The sequence below is a fragment of the Pelodiscus sinensis genome, chromosome 31 (genome assembly GCF_052426305.1).
Source record: "Pelodiscus sinensis isolate ZL-2025 chromosome 31, ASM5242630v1, whole genome shotgun sequence".
Lineage (NCBI taxonomy): Eukaryota > Metazoa > Chordata > Testudines > Trionychidae > Pelodiscus > Pelodiscus sinensis.
The window spans coordinates 14,398,695-14,426,543 of record NC_143082.1 but is presented as its reverse complement, the minus strand read 5'-3'; the positions used below and the strand labels follow the sequence as shown (position 1 = coordinate 14,426,543).

The 27,849-nt window shown below is 53.0% G+C and overlaps 1 protein-coding gene across 6 annotated transcripts in view; it reads left to right on the top strand.

The window, feature by feature from the left end:
- The window catches only part of CSRNP2 (cysteine and serine rich nuclear protein 2), a 32,468-nt gene extending 4,769 nt beyond the window's left edge, over positions 1-27,699 (top strand). The window contains exons 2-7 of one of the 6 annotated variants that reach the window (XM_075901688.2): positions 13,641-13,738; positions 16,229-16,386; positions 17,249-17,506; positions 19,503-19,777; positions 22,618-22,914; positions 23,624-27,699. In XM_075901688.2, coding sequence (XP_075757803.1) covers positions 17,356-17,506; positions 19,503-19,777; positions 22,618-22,914; positions 23,624-24,496 — 1,596 coding nt within the window. In that variant the 5' untranslated portion in view covers positions 13,641-13,738; positions 16,229-16,386; positions 17,249-17,355 and the 3' untranslated portion in view covers positions 24,497-27,699. Of the gene's footprint in view, positions 1-13,640; positions 13,739-14,369; positions 16,387-17,248; positions 17,507-19,502; positions 19,778-22,617; positions 22,915-23,623 lie in introns of those variants that run through there. The other 5 variants (XM_075901690.2, XM_075901689.2, XM_089774733.1 and 2 more) reach the window with 5 other exon arrangements.
- The last annotated feature ends 150 nt before the right edge of the window (positions 27,700-27,849 follow it).

Below are 27,849 nucleotides of genomic sequence, written 5' to 3'. Positions count from 1 at the left end.
TCCTGCTCCCCCCCTTGCTGCCTCTAACAGAGGCAGCAAGGGGGGGGGAGTGACTAGTCGAGTAGTGACTCAACTACCCGATAAGCCTACGCACGTCAGGTAGGGACAAATGGCTTACATGCCTAGTTTCTTTAGTGATGTCCATTGATCCCCATGGGCGTCCCATCATGCTTACGGCTGAGGGTATAATAGGCCGTGCTGGTCGAGACACCTCTCCAGTTCTCTCTTACTGCCTGTACTGGATCGGGCCAGAGCCTTGACCCTGTGCATGGTCAGAATGAGGCCCAGCGGCCTCACCACCCACAGGCCGAACAGGTTAATCCAGCCCTGCTTTGGGGCGGGGCAACAGCCAGTCCCAATATTTGGACTTAAGCTCAGGCCAAGCAAGCAGTCAATACACCTGGCCCTAACTCAGGCAGGGGCAACAAGTCCAGGCGCACAGGCCTAGATTCAGACTAAGCAGCAGTCGATATGCGCAGGGCAGGGCAGCAGGCAGTCCGGGGTGTGCAGGCTTACGGTTAGGCTGAGCAACTGTTGGGTCCCCTAGCTTTGGCGGTGAGCCGACAAGCACACAGATTGGAGTGGCAGGGAGGAGGGACGCAGACCCACCTGCTCTACTGCACCCCAGCCCACGGCCTTATCAATGGCAGAGCTGGCTGCCGCTGGGTCAGAGATCCTGACCACAGCATACTGACTCAGTTTACTTCCATCTCCTTAACCAGATCAGGGTCAGCTATCCCTGGGCTTCCTCCCAGTTCCTCCTGTGGGCATTCCTGGCTTGGTAACCGCTCCTCCAGGTCCTGAGGGAACAAGGACTCCAACAGGGTTTCCATCGGTCGGGGTCTGGGATCGCCAGTGGTCCTGGCCAGTCTTCCTCTTCCTGGAGATGCGTGCTAGTCTCCCAGCGCAGGAAACGCATTTGTCTCTTTCAGTGGCTGGGGTTCAACTGAGCTCTTTGCTCTAGCATTTTTACTGCCAGCTCCACCTTTCTGGGGGTGGGTCTGGATTGCTCTGGCTCTGCCTACCAACGTGTCTTGGGGAGTTCTTTTCCTTCCGGGTCAGAGGGAGGCCAAGCTGCCTTGCTACACTGCCCTAAGGCCAAAGTCTCAGCCTGCTAAGAGAGTGATCTGCTTTCGGTTTCCTATCTACAGTCGTACATCGCTGTTTAGTGTGTTGTAATTGTTGTTGTTAGACAGTTGTGTCTTTTTTTACCCCCCGTTGGGGGAACAGGCTTTAAGAACTGAGTGTTGCCCGTGCTCACTTTTTGCAAGTGACCAGCACCCATGTTGCCCTGCTGCCTCCGTGCGGCCCTGTGCTATGTGTAAGTCCTTCCCACTCTGAACACGGGACGCTCGAGACCTTTGCCTCCAGAAGCTTTTCATGGAGGAGTCTTGCACCAAGCCCGTGCTCAAATCCAGGACCAGCAGAGCCACTGGTACAGAAACTATCGCCGGCAGTGGGCGCCTTTCTGACCATCTCCAAGGCCCCAGATCCATCAGCGCTGGAGGAGATGGACGAGCTCTGACAGGAGAGTAAAAAGCATGGACACGGGCATAAGAGCAGGTCCCCATTCTGGACTGCTTGTACGTGCAGCATTTCCTCCCTGAACCGCGCCAGGTCGGGCAAGAGGCCATGTGTGGCTCTGACTGGACCAATACCCAAGCGGTGCCGAATTGAGAGCAAAGTGCAAGTGGGATCTGGCAGTACTGATGACTGCCTCGACACCCTGCCGGCACACACGCTGCTTGTCTTGCCAGCGCCTTCATGCTCCGCGGATCAGGCAGCCCTCAGCAGTGTCTAGGGAAACACCATGTACTCCTTGGCAGTGGAAGCCGTTCCTCTCGATAAAGGAGCTGCCCCTCCCTTACCTTTATTCTCTGCTCTTCTCGAGACCCCTGCTTGCCAGGGTCCTTCCCTCTCCACAGGGTAAACCTTGGGCTGCTGCTGCCACAGAAGCATGTCCCAGTGCTGGTACCAACAGTCCCCTTGTTGCCAAAACCATCTTCAGAAGCCTGGATAACCATAACCCCCAACTTACATCCCCACTGTAGAGGCCCGTTACCGCTAGACTCGCGCATGCCCAAGGAGGCTTCTTTTGGTTCTTTTTTGCTCTCCAGCACCATCGGTTTCAGGAGGCTCACTGGACGAGGCTCTTATTCCTCCCTCGCTCTGCCTGCCAGATGACCGCTGCCAGTACCAAGACGTGCTCCAGATGGCGATGGTGGACCTGAGGATTCTGTTAGAGGAGAACCAGGACATGCAGCGTCAACTCCTGGACACCCTCCAACCTCAGGAAGCTCTTCCCATCCATGAGGTCATTCTGCAATCGATGACAGGCTGACACACACCTGCCTCTCAGGCCCCCACACCAAAGAGAGCACAGAGACAGTATTTTGTTCCTGTTAAAGGGACGGGCTTTCTTGATACTGGTTTCCCCCAACTCTCTTGTGGTCCATGCAGTAACGAAGCAGGCTCCCCAGCACTCCCAAAAATCTGCTTCCTCAGACAGCGTGGCAAAGGGGCTAGACCTGCAAGACAGGACAGTCTGCTCCTCAGCAGTTCTGCTGTTCCGTGTTACCCGGCTCAGCGAGCCAAATACGGCTTCAGTAATTGCAACAAGCTAGCAGAGTTCAGATCAAGCTGCTGTTGGGCCAACAGCTGCAGTTCCAGGCACTGGTGGATGTAGCTGAGTTCCCAGGGACTCGTGACTCTAATTGTCCGGATTCTCCAGGAACGTTCAAAACTTCATCCAGGACTTCTCCTCTGATGAGCACAAATTCATCAGTAATAAGACAAATGAATCCCCCGAGTCCCTGAAGGACTCTTGAGCCATGTTTAAGTCCCTTGGTGTTTACACGCAGGCCCCAAGAGGCAGGCAACAGTGACAACCATTCGGATCCAAACCATGCACTCTGTAGCTCGTATACTTTTTTTTTTTTTTTTTTTAAATATGGAGATATACCATCTCATAGAGCTGGAAGGGACCTTGAGAGGTCATTGAGTCCAGTCCCCTGCCCTCACAGCAGGACCAAGCACCATCCCTGACACATTTGCCCCAGATCCCTAAATGGCCTCCTCAAGGATTGAACGCACAACCCTGGGTTTAGCAAGCCAATGCTCAAAGCACTGAGCGATCCCTTCGCGCACCAGTGCCACGTAAACCGCTCCAATCACAATGCCCTTGCTTCCCAGCCTTGGCCACAGCCACCAGTGAGACCTGAGACAGTGGTTTTGGCAGGCAGGTTAAAAAAAAACTACAAACCTCCCCCACCCTCTACTGCAGCACCCCATGTAGGGGGTCATCTTCCCCTGTTCACCCACAGTTGGGGCAAGATGGGTACTGGTATCCATGATGGGTACTTGATAGAATTCCTGTCACTTCATCTTCCTCGTCCCCCACCCAGGGATTCCTCTGGAATCCCATCCCTTCAGGGCATCCTCCAGCAAGAAATAGATGCTCTGCTTCTCAAGGGGGGTAGCCAGTCAGTCCCATCTCAATACAGGGGACAAGGCTTTACTCGCTGTACTTCCTGACGGATGGTGGAGGTAGCCCCCCATTCTAGATCTTTGGGTGCTCCGTAGCTCTATCAGGAAATCCCGGTTCCATAGGGTGATGCTGACATTGATTATCTCATCCCCCCCCATACACCTCGGGTCTGGTTTGCAGCTGTCAGGGTGAAAGATGCCTTCTTCCCATGTCAGCATTCACCTGACTCACTGGAAATGGCTCCACTTCTGTGGAGGCCACCACCATAACCATCAAATCCGCCCCTTCACCAAAGTCTTTACCATAGTAGCAGCACGGATGTGCTGTCTTGGCTCCCGGCATATGCCTTCCTCCACGACTAACTCCCTTGCCGTGCTGGCCCAACACACACACACCTCCACAGTCCTCACATCTCTGGGTATTTTGCATTAATGAGAAGTCAGACAATTGACTCTGCCAGCGTGCGGCTCTATTCCATCACAGCACAAGCCTTCCTTCCAGAGGACCCCTTTTGCAATGCTGATCGCTGTGGTTGCAAGCCTGTGCCACAACCCACGCACCGTGATCTGCTGTTCTTTGTCTCTTGGACATATGGCAGCCTGAACCTCCATGATGCCGTGCGCTCATCTGGGTGTATGTTGCTGCCAGCTGTGGAGCCTCCCCATCTGCAGATCTACAGAATCATAGAATAATAGGACTGGAAGGGACCTCGAGAGGTCATCGAGTCCAGCCCCCCGCCCTCAAGGCAGGACCAAGCTCCGTCTACACCATCCCTGACAGATGTCTATCTAACCTGTTCTTAAATATCTCCAGAGAGGGAGATTCCACCACCTCCCTTGGCAATTTATTCCAATATTTGACCACCCTGACAGTTAGGAATTTTTTCCTAATGTCCAATCTAAACCTCCCCTGCTGCACTTTAAGCCCATTACTCCTTGTCCTGTCCTCAGAAACCAAGAGGAACAAATTTTCTCCTTCCTCCTTGTGACACCCTTTTAGATATTTGAAAACCGCTATCATGTCCCCCCTTAATCTTCTTTTTTCCAAACTAAACAAGCCCAGTTCGTGAAGCCTGCCTTCATAGGTCATGTTCTCTAGACCTTTAATCATTCTTGTCGCTCTACAGAGACCACTTGAAGGCTGTGGTGGGTGTCCCCCCAATAGTTCTGGCTTCTCTTATGTAATGGACTTATGGCTCCCAAAGGTGGTGTCAGATTAGGGTAAATAGGATGAAGTTTAATAAGGACAAATGCAAAATACTTAAGAAGGTACAATCCATGTCACACATGCAGAGTGGGAAGTGACTGTCTAGGAAGGAGCCCTGCAGAAAGGGATCTAGGGATCAGAGTAGACCACAAGCTGAATATGAGCCAACGGTGTGATGCGGTTGCAAAAAAAGCGAACATGATTCCGGGAGGCATTAACAGGAGTGTTGTGAACAAGACCCGAGAAGTCATTCTTCCGCTCTACTCTGCGCTGATTAGGCCTCAATTGGAGGATTGTGTCCTGTTCTGGGCACCATATTTCAAGAAAGATGTGGAGAAATTGGAGAAGGTCCAGAGAAGAGCAACAAGAATGATGAAAGGTCTGGAGAACATGACTTATGAGAGAAGATTGAAAAAATTGGGCTTGTTTAGTTTGGAAAGGAGAAGACTGAGAGGGGACATGATTGCGGTTTTTAGGTATCTAAAAGAGTGTCACAGATAGGAGGGGAGGAAATTGTTCTCCTTGGCATCTGAGGATAGGACAAGAAGCAATGAGCTTAAATTGCAGCAAAAGAGGTTTAGGTTGGACATGAGGAAAAACTTCCTAACTGTCAGGGTGGTCAAACACTGGAATAAATTGCCCAGGGGGGTTGTGGAATCTCCATCTCTGGAGACATTTAAGAGCAGGTTGGACAGACACCTGTCAGGGATGGTCTAGATGTGAATGCAGGGGGCTGGACTCGATGAGCTCTCAAGGTCCCTTCTCGTTCTAGTGTTCTATGATTCTATGAATTCCATCTCAGTGAGTGCATCCACCTACCTCCCTGTCTTGTGTCCCAGTCTGCACTCCCTCAGCATCTGCTGTGCATTGGCATTCTACCTCCCTGGGACGTGTGTCTTTTGTGCATCAGTGAATCTGTTTTTAGCCATTGCTGACTGGTCCAAGGGCCAGCCCCTCTCTTCCCAATGAATCTCCAAATAGGTCTCCAGGTGCATCCATGAATACTACATGGCATTCAGTCTACCTGATAGTTACTACGCCTTCTACGTGAGAAGTAGCCATGTCGCCCTGCTTAGTGAACATGTTGTGGCAAGACTTCTGTTGTGCAGCAACATGACATTCTGTGCTAGGGCTGTATACGACTAGTCGACTGTCTGCTTTCCAGATAGTTGAGTTGACTAGTCGCTTCCCCTCCCCCTTTCTGCTTCTATCAGAAAGAGGCGGGGGGAGGGGTGGATAGTCGACTAGTTCACATCGGGGACTTCAAAATGGCAGCACCGCTTTGAAACACTGCATGGCTGGGCTCCCTGCGACGTTTCAAAGCGGCAGCGCCACATGGAGCCTGGGGTCAGTGGAGAATTCTGAGACCCCAGCTGACCCCGGGCTCCATGCGGCGCTGCCACTTTGAAATGCTGTGGGGAGCACGGGGCTAGCGGGGGACTACCCAGCTAGCCCCCTGCTCCCCACAGCACTTTCACCTTTGAAATGTAGCAGCAGCCCTAGGGCTGTTGCTGCACTTCAAAGGCGGAGGTGCCCTATCGACCAGTCGAATAGTTGATGCAAATTGCATCAACTAGTCAGTTACTCGAAATTTAACATCCCGACTCTGTGCACACATTCACATCCCACAGTGCCGTTGCCCGAGGGAAAGCTTTGGATATTGCAGTGGGCAGCACCGAAGTACAGACTGTTTTTCTTCACTCTTCCTCGCACCCACCCGATTACTACTCACCCACGTTGGGACGGTCACTCAACAAAAAGGAGGTTACTTACCTGTGGCTAGAGGTTCTGTGAGGTGTGTGGTCCCTATTTGTATTCCAGTGCCCTCCCTCCTCTCTTCTGCGGACCGGATTACTCAGCAGTAAGAGGGTCTCTGGAGAGGCATCAACCCGCATGGCTGCTTCCACTCTCAGCCGCAAGCACAAGGGGATGCGCTGTGTGTATCCAGGTCAATGGGCGTTGCTAAGAAAAGTTTCTGGTGTACGGTGCGCAAGTGCAGCCGCGGTTGGAATGCAAGTGGGGACCAAACCTCTCAAAGAACCCTGCAGACTCAGAAAGGCAATACAAGATCAGGTACACGTGGATTTTGTTTCAAAGATTTTCTCCATAGACACGTGGGCTAGAAACTGCTTTTTTTTTTTTTTTTTTTAGTTTAAATCTATAGATCCCAGATTACCTCATGCAGCTGACATAAATGCAGCAGGTGGACTGGGTGTTCGACACCCGTGGCCTAGAGCAAAGATCTATTCTAGGAGTCATGCGAGAATAGAATTGACTTCTGCCTTTTATCCTTTACAAGCTGCTTATTTAAAGACAAAAATGTAAAAGAGCCAAAGTTGCCATGTTGATGGGTGATCACTGTCTTGTTTTCCCACAGCTGCTCCATATGTAAAGATGTCCCAGGCCAGCCATTGCATTCTGCAGCGTGAAAGTCTGTCCTAAGTACAAAGGGTTGAAAAAATTACAGTACTATCTTTTGAGAGAGAGAGAGAGAGATGCTGCTACTGTATGAGCTTTGAAGGCAGTTGGGCAGTCCTCCATATCTAAAGCTTTAAACAGTCCCTCATCTGAAATGCCATGGGCTGAGGGGAGGGAAGAATTTCTGAATTAGGAAGTGGCACTATGGTGACTGGGCAGTTAGGGATGTGAAAGGTTAACTAAGGCTATTCCTACAGCCAATGGGTGGGAAGAGGACCAAATAAAAGATAGGAAATCTATCTGAGGAGGAAATAGAGAGCAGAGATTGTAAAGAGTTTTCTTTGATTTGCCCCAGGGGCCTGACGTTTTCAAGCCGTCATTTACACTACATGAGATGTGAATGAGATTATCCCATGGAAGTCTTGACCTTGGGCAAAATGAGGTTGTGGGTTTAAAGAGTCTCAACAGCTTGCTTACGCAGAGAAATTTAGTAGAATAGCTATTGCTCCTGGTGAGGACACATTTTTATTCCAGAACAGAAAACTTTATTCCGGAATAATTATCGTGCTTCCAAAGATGACGCGTTGTCCTGAAACAGGATCGTTCTATTCTGGTATAGTGTGTCCACAAGGGGAGTTATTCCAGAGTAGCTTGTTCTGCAGTAGCTATTCTGGTCCTTTTCCCCATGGAGATAGACCCTTAAACAAGTAGGAAACCAGTCTGGAAGTAGCTCTCAACCCATCATCTATCCATGCCTTTGTTGTGGTCCTGGGTGGCAGCTATACCCAGATCCCTACAGAACTATTTGTTGATCGTAGGAAGAATAAAAAAGCTTCAGAGAGGGAGCCGAGTTAGTCTGTAACCGGAAAAACTTAACAAATAGTCTAGTAGCACCTTAAAGACGAACAAAACATGGAGATGGGATCATGAGCTTTCATTTCAGATGACAAATAGAATAGTTTCTCCTATGCGTGTGGGAGATGAAGGAATCAGGGAGGACTCTGGACACGAAGCTGTTTTTCCTCAGTGAAGGAGAAAAATGCTTCTTTCTGGCATTTGTTCCCAGCAAATGGCCGTAAGGAACAATAGGGATGCATTTTTATGTGGCTAATGTTGCTCCAAAAAGAATTCACTCACTCGCCTTCCTGGGAATTTTTCTGGCACGTTGGCCAGAGATCATGGAGAATGGATGGGTTAGGACTTGCTATCCTATACTTCTCCCCAGACGTTGCTCGGTGGGAGTGTGTGTGTTGTTTTCTGTACTGCTTTTGCCAACAGGAAGGCCTTCTGAATGATCTAAGAATTCTCTGGCAGCTTTCCGCCCCCAATGGTAATCGTTGACGGAAGAATTTCTAATTGTGACTGAAAGCCGGGTGGTGGCTGCTAAATATATAACGGGTTACAAATAAGTAACTTGGCTCTCCTGCTACAGCGTGTTACTGGAGCTTTTGCTTATTAATCAGCCCAGTACCAACTAGCTTTGAACTGGTAGTCATCTTTCCTGAGACAAAGGAAATGATACGAGACATTCTATCTAGTCTTTGGGTAGGATAGCCTCAAACATCTTCCTGGTATGGACTGCTGCAATAGAGAAACTCTCCCCAGGAACAGAGACGTCCCTGGCCTTGCTTTCCTGATCATGCAGCCCTCCCTCGTCCCTTCTGTTTGTGCTAACAATCCTGAGGCAAACCACCGCAAATGCTGATGTGGAAGACGTGATGTTTTTAGCTGCTTTGTATGCCGTTTAATAAATGCGGAGTTGACATGGTGTGACCAGACATGGCGCACAGTATGGAAAAGCTTTTGTCTCTGGCTGGCTTTTCCTAGTGGAATTTCCTTGCTTATTACTCCCCCTTCCCTCCCACACTCCCTCGCCCCCCCTTACATTCTGGTTCTCTCTGAGATTAGAAATTCTGACAGCGTCCTGCAACGTTAAGAAGCTTTTATCTCCACTGTTGCTACCTTCGGCGATAGAATTCTTCCCTTGTGTTGAATTCACTGCCCAGAGAGCAGGCCATGCTGGAGAATTGTTGGTGTGCTAGCACTATCTCTCCGCATACCTGCCTAGCCTCTGCTCCACAGGGAAGCCCATGGACCCCATGCACTTGAATCTCTACCACAGCTGTTGTGCTCATTATCTTTAGCAGCATTGAGGGCATTGTCTTTGAGTCTCCCAAAGTCCCTGCTCTGCAGAATTCAGCATCCACCTTCTCTCCAGTGTGAAATGGGACCGTTCTCAGCCTTCCACTGGCACGCTCTTTTATTTCAGGATCCAATTCAGAGATTTCTCCCTCGGAAAAAACTGCATGGATTTGCTTCAGATGACCCTGTAGCCTGGGTCTTTCTGCATTCCCTATCTGCTCTGTGCCTTCGCGCAAGCTTACCGCTCTTGGCATGAGGGCCTTCATCATGGCAACTTGAACTTTATCCAACTCTTAAAGCAGCTTGTGTTGGGAGACGTTACTCAGAACATCATTTTCTGTTTTAAAAGCAGTCACTGGGTATGACTATTTTCTTCTTGCTAATGCTTCAAGTGGGAGTTGTCCTGCTCTGAGAGCATGCAGAATCCTAATCCCACTGAATAAGGCCTGGTGGACATGGTACAAACGTTTCTCCTAACAGAAAGATGCTCAGGGGAAATTTCTTAAACATTTCCCTGGTGCCAGGATACCTGCAAGCCCTGCCCGGGTGCCCCTTCCCTGCAGAGAGATTAGCGGATGCCTGGCTCTTGGGCACAGCGCTCCAGAGGTCTCTCTGCAACCTGCTGCGGGGTGTGTGTGGGGGGTGTGTGGGTGTGTGTGTGTGTGTGTGTTAACAAATGCATTTTCTGTAAAGGCAAGTAACTTGATACAGTGAATGGATGAAACTGGCCTTTTCCTCTGCCCCGCAGCAGGATGTGCATGCTCTGCAGGGACAGCTGCCCTCCCCTGCAAACCAGGGAAAGGAATTGAGTTGATGGAGAACATGCCCCCTCTGGGCAGGGTTCTGGGATGAGCTGAAATTCTCTCACTACTGACTCATCCTCCCTGGCACCTTTCTCAGATTCATCTTTGCCCCCCTCTGCAAAGAAACCCTCCCTCCCCCTCACACAAAAGGCTCTACTGTGGTTTTGCCGGGCCCTTTGTACGGAGTCTTTTGCTGTTCAGCTCCTGCTGCTCTCTTCTGCCTTTCCCATCAGCACTTTGTTCCCAGCATGGAGGGAGCTATTCAGAAAATACTTGAAATTCCTTCCTGTAATGAGAAACAGGTGAACTCTCACCAGTCCACCTTGGATCTCCTTTTTAGGGGACCGCCTCAGAGACCCGCCTCTATTGCTGTCAGGGGCTGGTGCTGCAGAAGGATCCCGGGAATGTCACACGTGCTTAGCTATGTCATTCATTCCTTTTTTAATTAGAAGACCCTGTAAAGCAAGTCTTGGAGAACGAGCTGTAGATGAAGCCTCTTCACTGTGCACTGGCTTCTGAGTAAGCCAGTGGGACTGCAAACAATGGCTTACTGGAACGGAGCAGACAGGATGCTGCTGTTAACCTCTTTAACCCCAAACATTCATATTTGGTAGAAGATAGGGATGTAAGAGTTTAACTGGTTACCTGGTAAGCAGGTGGCTTATCGGCCTGCTTACAAGGTAACCGGTTAACCAGTCTGGCTGGCTGGAGCAGGCAGTTAACCACCCATGACAGTTAACCGGTTAAACAGAGCATTTAACAGGTTAACTATTTTAGGGCCTTTTTACTTCCCTCATGGAGGAACTTGGGAGGAGAACCCAACTGATGGATTTCTGCCAGGCTGTATGCCAGAGGGCACAGGCTCCAGCTATGCTAATGTGTTGCTGAGGGGAGCTAATTCAGAGGTGCACTGGAACCTGTTAGTTAAATTCTTGGCAGTTGGGGGTTTCTTCCTCTCTAAAGAGAGATCTGGTCACTTAATACCGAGTGAGGTATCCTGCTCGCCTCAGACAGAAACAGGGCCATGGGCTGTCAGAAGACTCTCCCTCTTTTAGCCCTGGAAAGCAACGGGTCTGTCTTCTCCTCTGTGTCACTCATGAAATATTTTTTTAATATCCCTCTCCCTTAGTGGGTGATGAGTCAAAGCCAGAGCAGAAAAGGAGGGAATACCCGATCTGGCCCTAAGTACAGTTTCCTCTAGTTGATTGTGAGGAAGGGAGCTTGCTATGCTGCTATCTTGTCCCATGTTAATTGTACCAGGGCGTGAAGTTTAAGAAATGGATTTGCAAAAGCTTGATCCAGGAGGTTAAATCGGAGGCCCTTCAGCTTCCACAGTACAGTTCTGGATGCCCGTGACGTACAAATGCACGATGTGCAAGGTGACAGTAGCCTATATGTTGATGCTTCTGCTGGAAACTACAAGAGGTGGTGCATCAGTTTCCCCATATGCAGTAGCATCGTGTTTCTGAGCCAACTTCTGCAACTGGAATCTCTCTCTCTCTCACTTCCACCCTGAGATTTCTTCTGGAAACACCTCCATTCCACAGAGAAGTGGAAGATGGACTTTACTGTTGGAAGGAGCTTGATTCTTGTGCTCACTCGGGTGTGCTCATTCTCTCTCTCGCTAAAGTGTGTGTGTGTGTGTGTGTGTGTGTGTGTGTGTGTGTGTGTGTGTGTGTTTAAAATAAATAAAATAGAGCTGATTATAACCCTCTACGAACTCCACATTATGGTTTTGATTGGACTTCCTTTGCTAACTGGCTGTTTGTTCTAGTCGACTCTTTTCAGTCTCTTCACCTCTGCTGACTTCCCTCCATGTCTGTCTCTCTCCCCCTCTTCTCCTTGCCCTGTTCCCTTCATTCCCCTTCCTTTCAAGGTCCCCTCTTCCTTGATTTTCTTTTCCATTTAACTGATTCCTCTCCTGACTAACCTCCCCTCCGCCAAAAAGGTGTAGCACTACTAGTCTGCTCTTTGGTGCCATCTCGTAGTTCCCTCTGCTGTTGTGTTCTGTTCCGTCCCCCATCTCAATTCTGTCTTGTCTGTTTAGACTGTTGAGATCCTTGGCAGGGTCTGTCTACTGCTCTGTTTGTACAGTGTCTTGCACAGTGGGGGCCCTGTTCTTAGTTGGTTGTTAAGTGCTAAAGAAGACAAAAAATAATTTACTGTGTAGGATCATACCCATCTAGCTTGGAGTGCTGTAATTTTCAAATACCACCAGATGTAGGATAATCTGCCCTCTCTCCTCCCCCCGATGTCTCATCCTGATCTCTAATTGAGATCAGCTCTGAAGCAGGAGATGTAATATCCCAATGACAACCAAAATGTTGGCCGGGATAATACTGGACATCCTTGTTATCAGTACAAGGGTACGTCTAGACTACATGCCTCGGTCGCCAGAGGCATGTAGATTAGGCTACCAGACAGTAAAATGAAGCGGCGATTTAAATAATCGCCGCTTCATTTAAATTTACATGGCTGCCGCGCTGAGCCGACAAACAGCTGATCAGCTGTTTGTCGGCTCAGCGCGATAGTCTGGATGCGCGGGTGGCGACATCAAAGGTATTTGTCGACCACCCAGGTAAACCTCATCCCAGGAGGCTTACCTGGGTGGTCGACAAATACCTTTGATGTCGCCACCCGGGCGTCCAGACTATCGCGCTGAGCCGACAAACAGCTGATCAGCTGTTTGTCGGCTCAGCGCGGCAGCCATGTAAATTTAAATGAAGCGGCGATTATTTAAATCGCCGCTTCATTTTACTATGTCTGGTAGCCTAATCTACATGCCTCTGGCGACAGAGGCATGTAGTCTAGACGTACCCTAAATGTCTAGTTCATCTTAGGACTTGGAAATCAACTTCATAGCCCCTGTTGTAATAGGAGTATCACTGAAGTGAAGAGCATTTGGAAAGGGGGGTGACAAATCCTAGCTCAGATATGACAAATTCTGGAAGTGTTTTACAATACCGGGACCGATACTATTCTGAAATTCTGTGGTCAGTGCTATGCTAGAGGTCAGACTAACTGATCATAACATGATCCCTTCAGACCTTAACATCTGAACTACTCCAGTGCCCAGAAAAATATTAGCTACTTCACAAAGCATGTACATACCTCATTTGTGCCTTGAATGTAGGGCTTGCTTACAAGGGGAGTTACTTCAGAAAAGTTATTCCCGATTAACTCCCTGTGTGGACAGTCTTATTCCAGAGTGAGGGCTTGTTTTTTTGCATACAGTGGCCCAGCTATAGTGCTTCAGTGAAGCTTCTCTTCTGCAGTTAGGAGAGCTGCGTCTGTCCAACCCAATTAATCCACCTCCCCCAGAGGCAGAAGCTATGACATAGTGATGTTTACATAAGAGTTTAGGTCGGTATAACTGGATTTTTTTCACACCCTTGAGCGACATAGTTATAACTATATAGGTCTGTAGTGTAGACCTGGCCTAAGAGTGCCTTATCCCAATTAATTCAATCCACCCTGGAAATGGATTAAATTAATTCAGAATAAGACCATACAGGAAATTCGTTGGGAATAGTTCCATTTTAAACTCACACCCTATCTTAATCCACATTCACTTCCCCATGTAGATGTGCCCTTAGTCTAGACTCAACGTGACCCACCGAGAGAAGGTTGTAAACGAAAGAGGGGACGCAGAGGCTGCGAGTGACAACGTTTTAACAAGATTGTAAGTTACTCATTAAGGTATCAACACACCTTGAATCTATTCTCATCCTTCCTTCCCCCTTCCATGTCCCAGCAGTCTTTGGCAGCAGCTTAACCAAATGGGTTTAAAATCCCACCTCTTCAACTGGTGTAACCGCTTATAGGCAAACCAGAGGGTGCTTGACCTCCTGGGGGTAATTCGATATTTGCAAAGCACTCGCTGACTTTCTAACCTCTCCCTTTCTGCTGTGACAGCTGTATGAGAATCGCAGATTTTTACTTCAGTGCTACTTTTTTTGGCCAGGGAGGGGAGAGGAAGCAATCTCCTTTCCTCTTGATTTTGAAGAGGCTGGAGGCTTCCAGACCTCTGCAGTGAATCCATGTGCTTTTCAGCTGGTCAGGGCAGAGCCCAAAGCTGGAGGCTGAGGGGCGGGACTGCTCCCCGTTTTGTTTGAAGGAATCGGGCGAGGAACCCTTTGATCCGCAGGAAGCTCTGTCCTGCAGTCGGGAGGCTCGTGATGAAGGCAGGCAGCCGACATGTTTTTTTCAAACCCATTTGTTCGCCTTGTTGTCATGGGAACAGTTGCTAGCATGTTGAAGGGAATAGACAAGTGCAGAGGAGACTGCAGGGAGGGGAAGGGTGGGTGTTGGGCTCAGGATCCCAGCTCTGCTCCAGAAGAAATGAATCTTAAAGGGTAGACTCTCTCCTTGGCTTGTTCTGACACAGAAGTTTGAATGGTACTGCATGTAGGATGCAGGCGACCTCAGCGTCTAACTGGCCTTTAAGTCCTTCTCCTGCCTTCGGACTACACCTCTAAAGACCGAGGTTTGTGTGTCTGAGTGTCCTCTGTGTAAGACTATCTACCGTCTAGCTGGGAGCTCCGAGGAGGCAGACAACTGAAGGGCGCAGATCCAAATCATCTGTGTCTTGGTGACCTGAGCCTCTAAAACACCAGGTACAAGAGAGATGGTGGCTTTCCCGCTGTTTCTTGCTTTAGGAGAGAGCTATCCGCTTCGATTCAGTCTCTTCTCCCTACTGAGTTTCCGACATGGCCGGTTTGCTACCGAGGCTAAGAGTGTGGCCTTTTCAGGCTTTGCATAGACTTGGTCCTGTGCTCTCTCGTTAGGGTATGCTAGTGTGAAGATGGCGGGGAGGAGGGAGAATGCATTAACCTCTTCTTTTTGGTGGGGAGGTGGGAGCAGAAATACAACCTGCCTTAGGCTCAGCAGCCGTCAATTCCTAGGATTTGGCTAGAGCAGCTGATCTGGTTGGAATTAGTTTAGGCAGCCCTCTAATTGCAGGCATGGCGAGTTAGTGGCTTGTTCTTAGAACAGTCCCAGCTCTGCTTTTAATGTGGAAATCGGCAAGGAAGACAGCGGAGGAACAATGTAGCTGATAGCCGATGGTTCCACTTTTTTTCTACGTTCAGCTCAGGCTTAGTTTTGGCAGAGAGACTCTCACTAAACACCTGTGACCTGTTACGCTTACTGTCCTAGGAGAGCACTGAATCCGAAAATGAGAGAGGAATAAAATGCAGCCATGATTCTATGTACAGAGGCCGCTGGCCTCTTGTGATGCTACGTCTAAACTAAAGTCCTAGCTCTCTCTTGCCAACAAGTACAACTTACCTTACAGGGTGATTTTTAAACCTGTTACGTTCAGCTGGCACAAATGACTGTGGACCCCTGTCCTTTGATTTCAGCTAAGCTTGTTTTCATTTAGCTGATCTAAGCTTACATAGCGCAGTGACTCTCTTCTGGTGTAAGTGCAAGAAGAGTCACTCGCACTGCAGTTAGTAATTGCGTATCTCGTGATGTGTGCTGGGAATTGTTTTGTTCTTGGGTATGGTAGAATCTGGGGGGCGGGGAGACGTTGAAACGCCAGCCTTATAAACAACCAGTTGAATGTACCATTTTTCCCAATGGAGGAGGGAGGGGTCACATACCGAGAGATGTCAGTGAACAAGTCAACATCCCTTCATATCCCAGTGCCTGAACTGCATCAAAAAGTGCTTTGCGAAGGTTTGAAGGACGAGAAGAAAGCAATCAGTGCACTAGACGGCAACTTCTACCTTAAGCCCACTGTAATTTTGAGATGCCCAATTCCATGCACTGCTCAGTCCCCAGTTGTGTAAAACAGGGGCTTTGCTGTATTGGTAGATGCTACAGGCCACTGACACTTTACCTAGGAGCTTGATATTCAGTGAAACATGTTAGAACTTTCCAGCATCTTTGCCATAGGCCTTTCTTCTGCTGTGGGACTTGTGTAGAGCTCCACCACCGTTAACTTGACCCTTACAATCTCCCCTTAGGCCCTGTTTAGGAGTGAGATTCTCCCCTCGCTGCAGAACAGAATAGATGAAGGTGGTTACATAAGAGTAAAAAGAATACCTGGCCAGGGTTTGCGGATCCTGTCCCCTGCGGAACTCCTTCAAAGTCTTTGTAGCTTCTATTCCTCCATGTGTGGTAAACGTTCGCAGTCTAACATTTGTAGCTATTCTGTACGTGCTAGGTCCTTTCAATAACAGTCAACGCAGAAACCAAGTAATCCTAGAGTGGATACGAACGACCAGACTGGGTCAGACCAACGGTCCGTCCTGTCTGCCAACAGTGGCCAATGGCAGGGGCCTCGGAGGGAGTGAACAGAACAGGGAATCACTAACACATCAGGTGGGTTAGTGCTACAACATGTGGAAATCTCCATAGAAATCTCTTCTAAAGCATACTTGAAATGGTTCTTACATGCTCATTTGGCCTCTGGTTTTGTGCCATCCCTCCGTTGCTCAGGTCCAGCGGATTCAGAGTAAGAAACCTGTTGGATTTATGCTCCCTGTCCAGCTTCCTTGGGGGTTGTGGGCATGTATCTTTCCTCTCCATGTGTTCATCGGCTGCCCGCAAGGCAGGAACAGTCAGCGGAGACTATCGGATCACATGTCTGAGGAATGGGAAATCCAGCTGGTATCTTAAAGCATCGATAACTTAAAATCTGTGCAGGATTTCTGTCTTGGCAAGTGTATAGCAAGCATTCAGCCCTCCCGTGGTTCTGCCATGACACCTTGGTATGAGCTTCAGTCTAGTTCTCCCTCTCCGGCCAAGAACAGGTGGGACGTGGATGATCCAAATGGTCTCTAGTAGAAGATCCTGTGGGCAGCAGCGGTTACTGGAGTCCCAGCACCAAGTTCTCGTTAGCATTTTCTACTGCCTCTTGTGTTGGCTTATCGTTTACCGCACACTCTGCATTCTAGCACGAGGGGTTTGCCACTCTGCCGCTTTTCAAATGCAAGATGTTACCAGTGCTGGTAGCACCAGTATAAAGGGGATCTCAGAGAGCCAACTGCTAGGAACTTGGCCTGTTACCTCCTTTCCCAGAAAGCATTGGGCACCCCTGCGGCAGTGCATGCTGTGGAGCGACGGGGTCTGCTATGCTGACGCTGTGGTGTAAGATGGGGGCCATGGCAGTGAAGGCGCTAGAGACGCTCCGCACTGGTGGATTGCTGACGTTCTCTCTCCCGCACTTCCTGTTTCTCTCCAGGTACCCGCTGAGCTTCTGCCCTAGCCCTGGGGCTGGTGTTGGAGTTCTTGCGGCTGCCCCCCTCTCCTGGTTGATGCTCTTCGGCTCTCCATGCGAGCCAGAGCCAAATGGATGCAATTGCCAGCGGCAGCCTCAAGAGAAAGTTTGACGATGTGGACGTGGGCTCGCCCGTCTCCAATTCAGACGATGAGATCTCCAACAGCGACAGCGCCGACAGCTGCGACAGCCTCAACCCCCCGAGCACCATGGGCTTCATACGTGAGTGGCTCTGGGGGGGGGGGGGGCTCTGTGGCATTTCGTCTGACCTGACGGGTGGACCCAGCATCTGGCTCCTTTCGTGTAACAGTGTTGTGTCTCGAGCGTGAAACAAGTGCCGATCGCGCCCAGGGGGTAGCTAGTGTCCAGGCTTTGTAGGCTGAAAGCCTAGAGGGTTCGCGCTGGTCTCTGCCCTTCCAACTTCTCTGGCTTGGTTCCGTCGGGCGACCCTGCCTGACGTTGTACCGCGTGGATGCTAACGCACGAGAGGGTGACAGGCATGGATTGCGTGACAAACTCCCTCCAATCAAGAGCGCAGTTGAGGTGCAAACTAACTCTCTTCCCTGAGCCTCTCTGGGGATACCTTAGCATTTAGCATGGAAGCTGAGAGAGTCCAGTTTCCTCCACGCCGCCCAAGCACTGGCCGCTCCCCATAGAGTGACTGAATTCAGGCATGTGTAACACTCACCTGACCCGGCTCAGTGCTCCAGAGGAAAGTGCCAGTGTTAGGAATTTCATACTGGAGGTGGGGAAGGATGAGAGGCAGTAGAAACTCGTAATTCCCCTCCCACCCAAAATTTCCCAGCCCTATAAAGAAATCACTATCAACGAGGCTTATTTTTAATCAACTAACTTAAAAATAAATATATATAAAAACATGAAAATCACTTGCCCTGTATTATTAAAAAGATACGATTTGTAAAGAAAAACTGAGGAAGGATTTTTCTGTTCCCCCTGTTAATGTTTGGGGGAAAGACTTCCTGGAGGAGCCCAAGAACCAAAACTTCAAACCTATTTAGGCTCAGCCCCCCTGCCATCTTCCCCCTCTCTGCACATGCTTTTCAGTTTCAGCCTTGATGTTCCTAGTGGTAAACCCCTTGCAGTATCAGTAAACCGGAGGGGGTGTGCCATCCAAAAATCCCCGGGGATCTGACTATAGGCAAGTAAATAAACTGATACATACGAGTAAGAGGGCAAGAGCGTTTCTGGTGAAAGGAATTGTGGGGCTTGCCAGGAATCTTCAAATGGAAATGTGATTTCTTCCCTGAACACCGTCCCTCTAATCTCGGGGTGGTCAAAAGGGCCTCCATGGGCTGCATCCGGCCTGCCAAGTGCGTTGATCCGGCCCATGGAGGCCTTGCTGCTTTCCCCACCCCCAGGCCAATCAGGACTTGGGGGTGTTTGAGGTTCTCTCCTCCCACCTTGTGAGGGGTCAGCATTAAAGTCGGCCGCAAGCTGTTGCTCAGCTGGTGGTTGACTCTAAGCGCAGCGCTCCCTTGCAGGGCGGGGGCAGGGAGCAGGAGATGTCATGCGCTTCCCCTCCCCAGGACCTGAACGTATTGACCTGAGAGCAGCAGTGGGGGAGCACGCAAAGTCTCCTCCCACAGCCAGGGGCACGGGTACCTAGAGGGAACTGCCAGCTGTTCAGAACAGCTGGCAGTTCTCTCTGGGGGTGGAGCAAAGATTTTGCATGTTCCCCCACCCTCAGGCCAATCAGGGTCTGTGGCATGGAAGTGTCCTGGCCCCGCCCTTTCCACCTGAGGCCCCGCCCCTTCCAGGGTGCCCCAGGGCCACTTCAAAAATTTCTGAAGTCAAAAATTATTGGCCAGCCCTGTTCTAATCCTAACAGATACTTACAGTCAGAGAGAACATCAGTATCTCTAGGACTGGCCTCCTTTCCCCTATTCCCCAAATCAGGCCCTCTGAATGCGACTCTTGCAAAGCAGTTCCACCCATGTGTTCCTCCACGGTGAGATCCAGGGCATGGCGTGGTTCACACGCGCACCCTGCTCATCCCTCTCCCTCCATCGCTCCCAGTGCTGGGCCGGTTGTACCTGAGCGCCCCATCAGCTCTTTCTGGGACCGCGCATCAGCAACGCAGAGCACACCCACCGGGGATGCGCTTCCGCCGCGGCAGGGGAGAGCTGCGGGCAGGCGCCGGGCCCGTCCGGAATCTGCGCTCGCCCTGTGTCTAACGCGCCGCGCTCTTGCCCCTCAGCCACGTCCATCTTGAAGCGGCAGAAGCAGCTGCGCAGGAAGAATGTGCGTTTCGACCAGGTGACCGTGTACTACTTCGCCCGGCGCCAGGGCTTCACTAGCGTGCCCAGCCAAGGGGGCAGCTCCCTGGGCATGGCCCAGCGCCACAACTCCGTCCGCAGGTACACGCTGTGCGAGTTCGCCCAAGAGCAGGAGGTGAATCATCGGGAGATCCTCCGAGAGCACCTCAAGGAGGAGAAACTCCACGCCAAGAAGATGAAGGTATCGCTGACGAGGGTGAGGGAAACGGGGAAAGGGGCATAAGAGCTCGGCCTCGTCCGGCCCATAGCGGCTGCTTCAAGGGACCCTGCAGTTGGGCTGGCGTGAGATAAGCGTCCCCAAAGGGAGTGTCTTCGTACCCCCTCGAGGGCCTGCCTTAAATCCGCGTTTCTCAAACCTGTTGGCCACGGCCCTCCCTGCTCAATGCAGACCTTTCCACGGCCCGCCCGCCAGCCACCCGTGCAGGAGAGTGGGGGGCAGGGTCTGGGCAGGGGGGGAGGGGAGGATGCAGGAGTGGGTTGGGGGGAGGGAGGGTGCAGGAGCAAGGTGGAGTGGAGGGGGATGTGTGAGGGGAGTAGAAGTTAGGGATCTGATGGGGATAGGGAGAGCTTACCTTGTTTTGTGGACCCTACCACTTCTAGGTACCATCCCCCTCCCCCACTGCTCCTATTGGCCAGGATTCCAGCCAATGGGAGCAGCAAGGAAAGCCTCCAGGTGAGAGGTTTCCTGTGCTGTGGTTCCCCCAGCTGGGGGGGGCGGGGGGAGAACAGCAGCACACGGAGTCGCTTCCTACCCCCCGCAAGCCAGATCTGGCCTGTGAGGCTCAGGGCTTTCCCCCTCGTGCAATGGGAAGCTGGCGCTGGTGCTTCAGACTTGCAGGGGGAGGAAGGCAGGCATGGGCCCAGAGTTCCAGTGCGCGCTTCCCGCTGCCGGGGGTCCCAGCCCGCAGCCCCACCTGCAAGACGGTTGTGTGTGTTCTCACAGCTCTGGCTACTGCTCTCGCCGTGCCGTGCCAGGCTTTTTAATCCTGTTTGAGCTCTTGGGCCAATGGCATCTGGAGCTCCACCAGCTGCACGTGTTTCTACCTCGCTTGAACTGTGCTCTCTTCTGCCGTGGCTGAACGTCTCTTGTTCTGAGCAGGGGCGGCTAGAAAGGCCTGGCTGCCCCTCTCTATGCCTTGCCCGATCCCGTCACTACTGGCATGGGGAAGGCGATGGCCATTGCCAGTTGCCCTGCTGGGGGGGGAATGGATCTGACACACCGATTTCTGGAGGGATTGGGACCCAAACTGGGGAGCCAGATGCAGGGACAGATGACTGAGCTTTCTAAGGGCCCCCACAGCCCGCAGGTCATTTTTGACTCCAGTCCCTGCTTTTCTCTGCTGTGGGTATTGACCGTAGTGACTAAGTCCGTGACGGGACATGGCCTGGGGTTCTGCGGCGGTGGAGCTGCGGCCCGGCACGCTAAGAGACAAGATTGTGCCCAGCACGAGGTTTCCTACCGACTTGTCCAATTTCCATCCATCTCCCAGAGCTGAGGCATGAGGAAGACCCAGTCATCCAGCCTTTGGTGCTCGCCTCAAGCGAGGCCTCGTCTCCTGCTGGACCGTGCAGCTGCAGGGTGGGTTAGGCAGGCCAAACAGGAACGGGGGGGGGGGGGTCTGCAAAGCGCCTACAGTCAGGAGCAGGAAGCCGGCGGATGTACAGCCGCAAGACTGAATCGGGCCCTTGTCCCTGGCCTGTCCCAGGAAAAAGACTCTGACCGCAGAGGCCTGGCATGGGCTACCGGGGGAGGGTTCAGCACTTCCCCAGTGGCACGTTGGGCTGTAGAATTGTCACTGTTGCGGGGAACCTCCTGGATTGCAGGGAGTGAAGGTGGAATCGCTCTGACCTCCGTGGCTCCTGAACCGAGCGGTGTGAAGCGGGCGTTATTGCATCATGTCTCTCAGGAATTTTCCTTCTGCCTCCACGAACCTGTGGCGTGTCTGATGAAAGCAGCAGCCACTAGAGTATTCCAGCAGCAGCGTCTCCATCACGCCGGCCTTAGGAGCCCCGATTCTCCGCATTTAAAATAGAAGCGGAGAAGAAAACTACCCCAGCTGTAGGAACGGCTCCGGTCTCCGCTTCCGAAGGGCTGGGAATCAGAGGGGCTGGCACTCGGCTCTGGGTTCCTGTTGGCCCTGTCAGGGAGCCTCCTTCCCTTCTGTGATGGAAGAGGATTGGGGGCAGAGGGTTCAGGGTTTGTTCAGCTGCACGATGGGCCAGGCCGGGTGAGTAGGTGGAGGGAGGAGGCCCGCGTCAGCCGAGGAGCCTTACCCATAAGCCGGCTGCACTGCGGAAGCCTGGCAAATAGCTAGGATTCTGGGGGGCTGGGTCTTGGCACCTTTGCTGCTTTTCAGCCCCCCCCCCAAGCTGGGAGCGACGTGACTTTCCTGTTCTCGGACGCACGGTGCCGCGGATGCTGCATCCAGCCCACGATGCTGCTGCTCCTGCTCCTCTCCTGAGGGCCAGATATTCTGGAACACAGCGGCCTCCTTTCGTCTCCCCGCTCGCTGAGGGTGGGGATGGGCAGCTCCTCTCTGTGCCTTGCACACAAACTCCTTCCCAAGCACGGTGCCGGTGGGCCAGCACTCTGCAGCTAACACAAGTAGGGCTGAAAGCTGGCCAGCCCTAGCAAGCGGCTGGGGGGGGGCCGTGGGGAATCCATTTGGGCGGCAGCTTGTTTGTTGGAGCTAATTGATTGCCCAGATCCCCCTGCGATGCCAGGGTCAAGCAGAGGGCTTCGTGCTCCCGTTCCCCTGAGGGAAGTGGCACCTTGGGGTGGGGGAGAGGTGCAGGCCCACTGGTGTGTGAGGCCTCTGCACAGGTGAGTGGGGGCAGGAGGTGAGTGGGCCAGATGTGGCTGTATGAGAACAAACTGGAACGATTTCTTGGTGTCTGCTGCTGCCATTGGCAGTCCCAAGGGGGGAGGCCCCAACTGAGTCTCCCCTTTCCGAGCAGATGGCTCCTCCAAAGGCGAGAGGTTGGGTGTGTCTCCAGGCCTTGTGCCAAGGACTCACTCTGCCCATGTCTCCCCAGCTGACGAAGAACGGCACGGTGGAGTCGGAGGAGGCAGACGGCCTGACCCTGGAGGACGTGTCCGATGACGACATCGACGTGGAGAACGTGGAAGTGGACGACTATTTCTTTCTGCAGCCTCTTCCCACCAAGCGGCGCCGAGCCCTGCTCCGGGCCTCCGGGGTTCACCGCATCGACGCCGAGGAGAAACAGGAGCTGCGCGCCATCCGCCTGTCCCGAGAGGAGTGCGGCTGCGACTGCCGCCTGTACTGCGATCCCGAAGCCTGCGCCTGCAGCCAAGCGGGGATTAAATGCCAGGTCAGCTGGGGCAGCAGTCGGGGGTGCCAGGGGCTGGCCTGAACTGTGCTGGAGGGGGTCGGCACCTCTCCGGGCTTGAGGCCGTGGGTTCTGTCTCTGTGCCCAGGCTGAGCTTGCAGGGCTGCGTGCGGGAGGGTGGGAGCGGCCCTTCAGAGAAGACCTGCCTCCGTCTGGTTCCGCGGTGCTGCTGTACAGGGCAGCTGGGAAACGGAGGCATCCCAGGCTGAGACGGCTCTTAGGTCTCCCACTCGGGTCTATGCCGAGGGCCTCCCTGCCCTGGAAAGGGCTCTGGGGACGTGGGAGGAATCGCGCGCCAAATCCCTACCCTGGGATTGCCGGTTAGCGGAGCTGTTGACCCTCCCCTTCCGTCGGCTTCATCGGTGCACGTTCCACCCCGTGCGGGGCTGGCGCTGGGGACTCTGCCGGCTCTGCTCCCCCGCTGGCTGACTTGGAGCTCACCAGTGGTTTTCCCTGGATAGGGGGCGGCAGTTGAGACGAAGGGCCGGAAAGGGAGAAGTGTCTGGCAGGGAAAACGGGGCGGCGGGGGCTGCCCTTGGGGGCTGGTTAATGGCTTGTTGTTGTGTGTGGCAGAGGCGCCCCGGGCCTGTTTCCTGTCACTGAGGTCTGAGCCCCAGGGCGTTGTGCTCTGTCGCCCTGGCGCGACCCGCTGCCGCCTCACTGCCCTGCCCTCCGCTCCCCTCCCCTCCAGGTGGATCGCATGTCCTTCCCGTGCGGCTGCTCCAGGGACGGCTGCGGGAACATGGCTGGGCGCATCGAATTTAACCCCATCCGGGTGCGGACTCACTATCTCCACACCATCATGAAGCTTGAGCTGGAGAACAAGCGGCAGGTGAGCCGGCCCCAAGCCCTGGAGGACGAGTCGCTGCACAGCTCCGGCAGCGACTGGCTGGGGACGCCGCCCTCGGAGACACAAGACTTCCAGGAGTTCATGGCGGAGAACGAGACGGCCGTCATGCACCTGCAGACGGCGGAGGAGCTGGAGAGGCTGAAGGCTGAGGAAGACTCCAGCGGCTCCAACATCGAGAGCTTAGGCGTGTGCATCCTCGAGGAGCCTTTGGCCGTGCCCGAGGGGCTGTGCCCAGGCCTGCCCACGCCTATCCTCATTCAAGCCCAGCTCCCTCCCGGCTCATCTGTCCTGTGCTTCACGGACAGCCCTGAGCAGGCAACCTCAGCTGGGGGCGACCAGTCCTACTTGAACAATGGGCCGGTGGTCTACTACCAGGTGGACCAAAGGTCCGTGCTGGGGGTGAAGGGCGAGAGCAGCACGGAGGAGCCGGAGACGCCCTCTCCTTACACCACCGAGAAGGATCTGAGCGTCTTCTCCGTCCCCGTGGCCTCGCTGATGCCTTGCAGCCGAGCTGCGGGCCCGAGCAAGACGGAGACTGGGACAGTAACCTCCTTGTCTGAGGAGTCCTCCCCGCCCCACGAGAGCTGCAGGGCAGCCGCGGCTCCGCCCTTCCGCACAAACGCTCCGGCGCCTGGACCGGAGCAGGTCCCAGAGAGAGTGTGTGAGCTGCCTCCCCCCGAGGAGCGCTCCCTGGGGCCCGCCCTGGCCGTGTGACCCGGCCCTGGCCCCTCGGATGTCTATTTATTGACTGCTATTTTATGGAGTGACAGTAGCTGCTGAGAATTATTTAATGGGTGTGGGGGGAGCCAGGCTGCTTTGTACAGATGATTTAAAAGGAAACCAATGAAACCAAGCGCTTGTGGCAGTCCCTGGAGAGGCTCCCTCTTCGGAGGGGTGGGTGTTACTGCTAAGGCTGGAGGTGCTGCTCCGTGTGCCAGAGGAGGGGGGAGGCTCAGCTGAGCCCCCTCCATTCGTGCCCCCCTGCCCCCACAGGGACCATACTATGTGAGTCTGTGTCTGTGTCCTATAAGCAATAGTGCGAAGCTCCCCTTCAAGCACTGGACTTGGCCTGCGGGGGGCGCCTTTCTGTGGCTGCTTCCCCCCCCCTCCCGAAAGTGTTTGTGTGACAGAGTCTCCATCCTACGTCTCACTCCGGGCGCAACCGAATAATCCTGTCGTCTGCTTTGATGTGGCCCTGTCTGGACGCGGCTCTCCACTCCCTCCCCGCCAGCGGCCCACGGACCCTAGAGAGCTCGGCCAGATCAGCCCCCCTTGGGGCCTGGCTCCTCTTTCGGCATGCCGCCATTTTAGAAACCAGCGCCCGGCTTTGCGTTTCCTGCTTGTCTGTAGCTTTATCTTGCCCCCCAGCACTGCACCACCTGCCTGGGGGGCTCAGTGGAACCCCTTTTTTCACTTGTTTTTTTTTTAATGTGCTGAATGTTTACTGGGCCATACAGTGACCCATCGCCTGTGACTGACACTATAGCCCCCGTGCTGGGCTGTGGGCTCCCTTCCCCGGCAAACCCTTCGTGGACGTGGGCTGCTCCGGTGCAATCCACCTGCTGTGTGGAAGTACAAAGGTCAAGGTCGGCTGCTGAAGATGTAACCTGCCGGGGAGGGGGATGCCTCCTGTTTGCTAATCCTGTCAATGGTTTGTTTGAATTGCACAGGAAGGGGAGGGGGACGACCAAGCTGCCTGCCACCCAGGCACCTAAGAGCACTCCTCTGTCCCTGCTCTGTCTAGCCCAGGGGCCAGAGGTTTGCATGCAATGAAATTGCAGCCTTGGGTGCCTGGACAGAAAACGGCCCTTTGCCTGCTAGGGCTGCCTGTGACTGCAGCAGAGGTGGCGAAGGTGCAATATGTGAGTGGCAGGGAGGCACAATCAGCATTCGGATAAGCTCCAGCACTTCCCCGGACGCCGGGGGAAAGGCAAAACCTTCTCAAAATGACTCCAATTCCTTCCTGACGGCCTGTCAGCCCTGCCTGCTGGGCAGGCCACGAGAGCACTTTCCTCCCTAGCCTCACAGGCACTTTCCTTCTGTGGCCGAAAGCTGGCCCAGAACCCCTTGAGCCCAAGGAGGACCCAGCCCGGACCCAGCTGTTCGTCGCTGCACTGAGCTTTCTGAAGGGCCAGGCCCCTGCACAACCGCAGCACTGAACTGCTAAGAGCAGCAATGCTTCCCCTTCTCTTTCAGCCTCCGGAGCCTGCCTGGCCACCGCGACCGGCTCGTCCATTTCACTCCCCTCCGTTCCTTGAGCTTCCCTCCCCTAGTGAGTAGCTCCAGCGCTTGTTTGTGTTGGAAGAACACTCCGTGGTCCGTGGAGGGCGGCCCACGCTCACGCCTTGCTTGATCTCTGGGCCGAAGAGGGCTGAGCCCACTCATCTTGTTTTGGGGATTAGCATTTAACATCCACTGTCCGGCAGCCTTCTTCCTGGCACAGTGAGCTCTGAGAAGTGAATGTGTTCAGCAAAGTAGCCTTTCCTCATGAGTGTAGAGTATGAACTGCCTCTCGCATCAGCGGCCAGGTGCCCTTGGAGATCGAGCGCCCCCCATCGCCTGCGCGCTGTGCCTGCGGCTGCAAGTGCCAGGACTGAGACGTGGACGAGAACAGCTCGTGCTGGTGCAGGGTTAGATGGGCCGAGGGGGCTAATGAAATCACTACATTCTCTATTTCCAAGTTTTACACTTTGGTCCAAAAAGGTGGGTGTCGTAGAATAGACGGGTATGTCCGGCCCACCCCCAGGGCAGCTGTCTCATCAAAAATGGGCCCTTCACCTGGATGCTGAATCTTACACTTGATGCAGCCACAGCTGGGCAGCATCTGTATACAAGCCAAACGTCCGCCCCCCAGTTTTGTTGCCTTAATGCTACAGCCAATCCCCTTTCTCTGGGACAGCAAGAGGCATATGGGCTTCAAAAGCCACTCTTGCAGTATGACAGCTGCGGAGCTTCTTGCTCTACTAAGCGCTTTGGCCGCACGATCCAGCAGAATGTGCATTGGCAGTTGGAATTAACCATTCACACTTTTTCCTGGCAGATCCTTTGAAGCCTTTAGCAGGGAGAATTCCCCCTCCAGCGTCCCAGGATGGTGCTGCCAGTGCGTAAGGAAGAGGCTAGTTGAACCCACAGGTAAAGGCAAACACTTTGGAACCAACCATGGAATCCTCGGCCCTGGTGGGAGGAGGACGCCTTCCCCTTTGCAATTAGCTGACCCAACTGTGTGTGGTGATCAGGTGTTAATTGTGGATTGGCCCTTTGCCAGACTGATGCTCTGTGCCCATTAGGGCTTCGGGCTCATGCTCTGCTCCTGGGAGAACCAGAGCAGCTGTCCTCTGTGAGGGAAAGAAAGCAAGGGGCTCTGGCTGGTCACGTTCCATAAGCAAAATCTTGGATACTGAAGTACCCTTCTTGATTTGTATCCAAGCTCCAGAAACCGCTGCAACTGGCTGGGGCCTCTGGTGATGGGCAGAAATCCACAGGGTGACCCGAGGTGGGCGTCTTTAAATGAGATCACACAGTGAATGAACCCTAACACAGCAGTTAGGACGGGGGCTCTTACAAAGCCGAGAACTAACGGGATTTATTCCGTCTCTGCAAAGAGCACTGTGTGGTGGATGGTGCAAGGAGGGGTGCACTTTGGCCTTTTTCCTCCCCCCTCACTTTGACACTGATGCTGGTACCACACTGTCTCCTAAAACAACACGTCAGTTAGCCATGTGGTGAGCCCTGCCGCCCCGCAGTGAGCTATGCCCCAGCTGAGACATTTCGGTTCTAGCCCTGCTCTCCTTCCTATTTAAATAGTGACTTCGCTACTTCTAACTTCTGGTCTCTTCACACACTGTATGCAGGTGGAATTTTCAATGTGAATCCAAAGCTTGTCCGGTCCTCTGCCTCGGGGTTTTTTTTTTTTGGGGGGGGGGGGGGGGGCCTTTTCAGTTCTTTTCATTGTGATAATGCTGTATTTAAAGAGAATATTTAAGTGTAAAAATAAAGAAATGCTCAAACTTGCATCATGTGACGTGTGTTCTCATCTCCAAGTGGATGAAAGCAAGGTTTAAGATAGT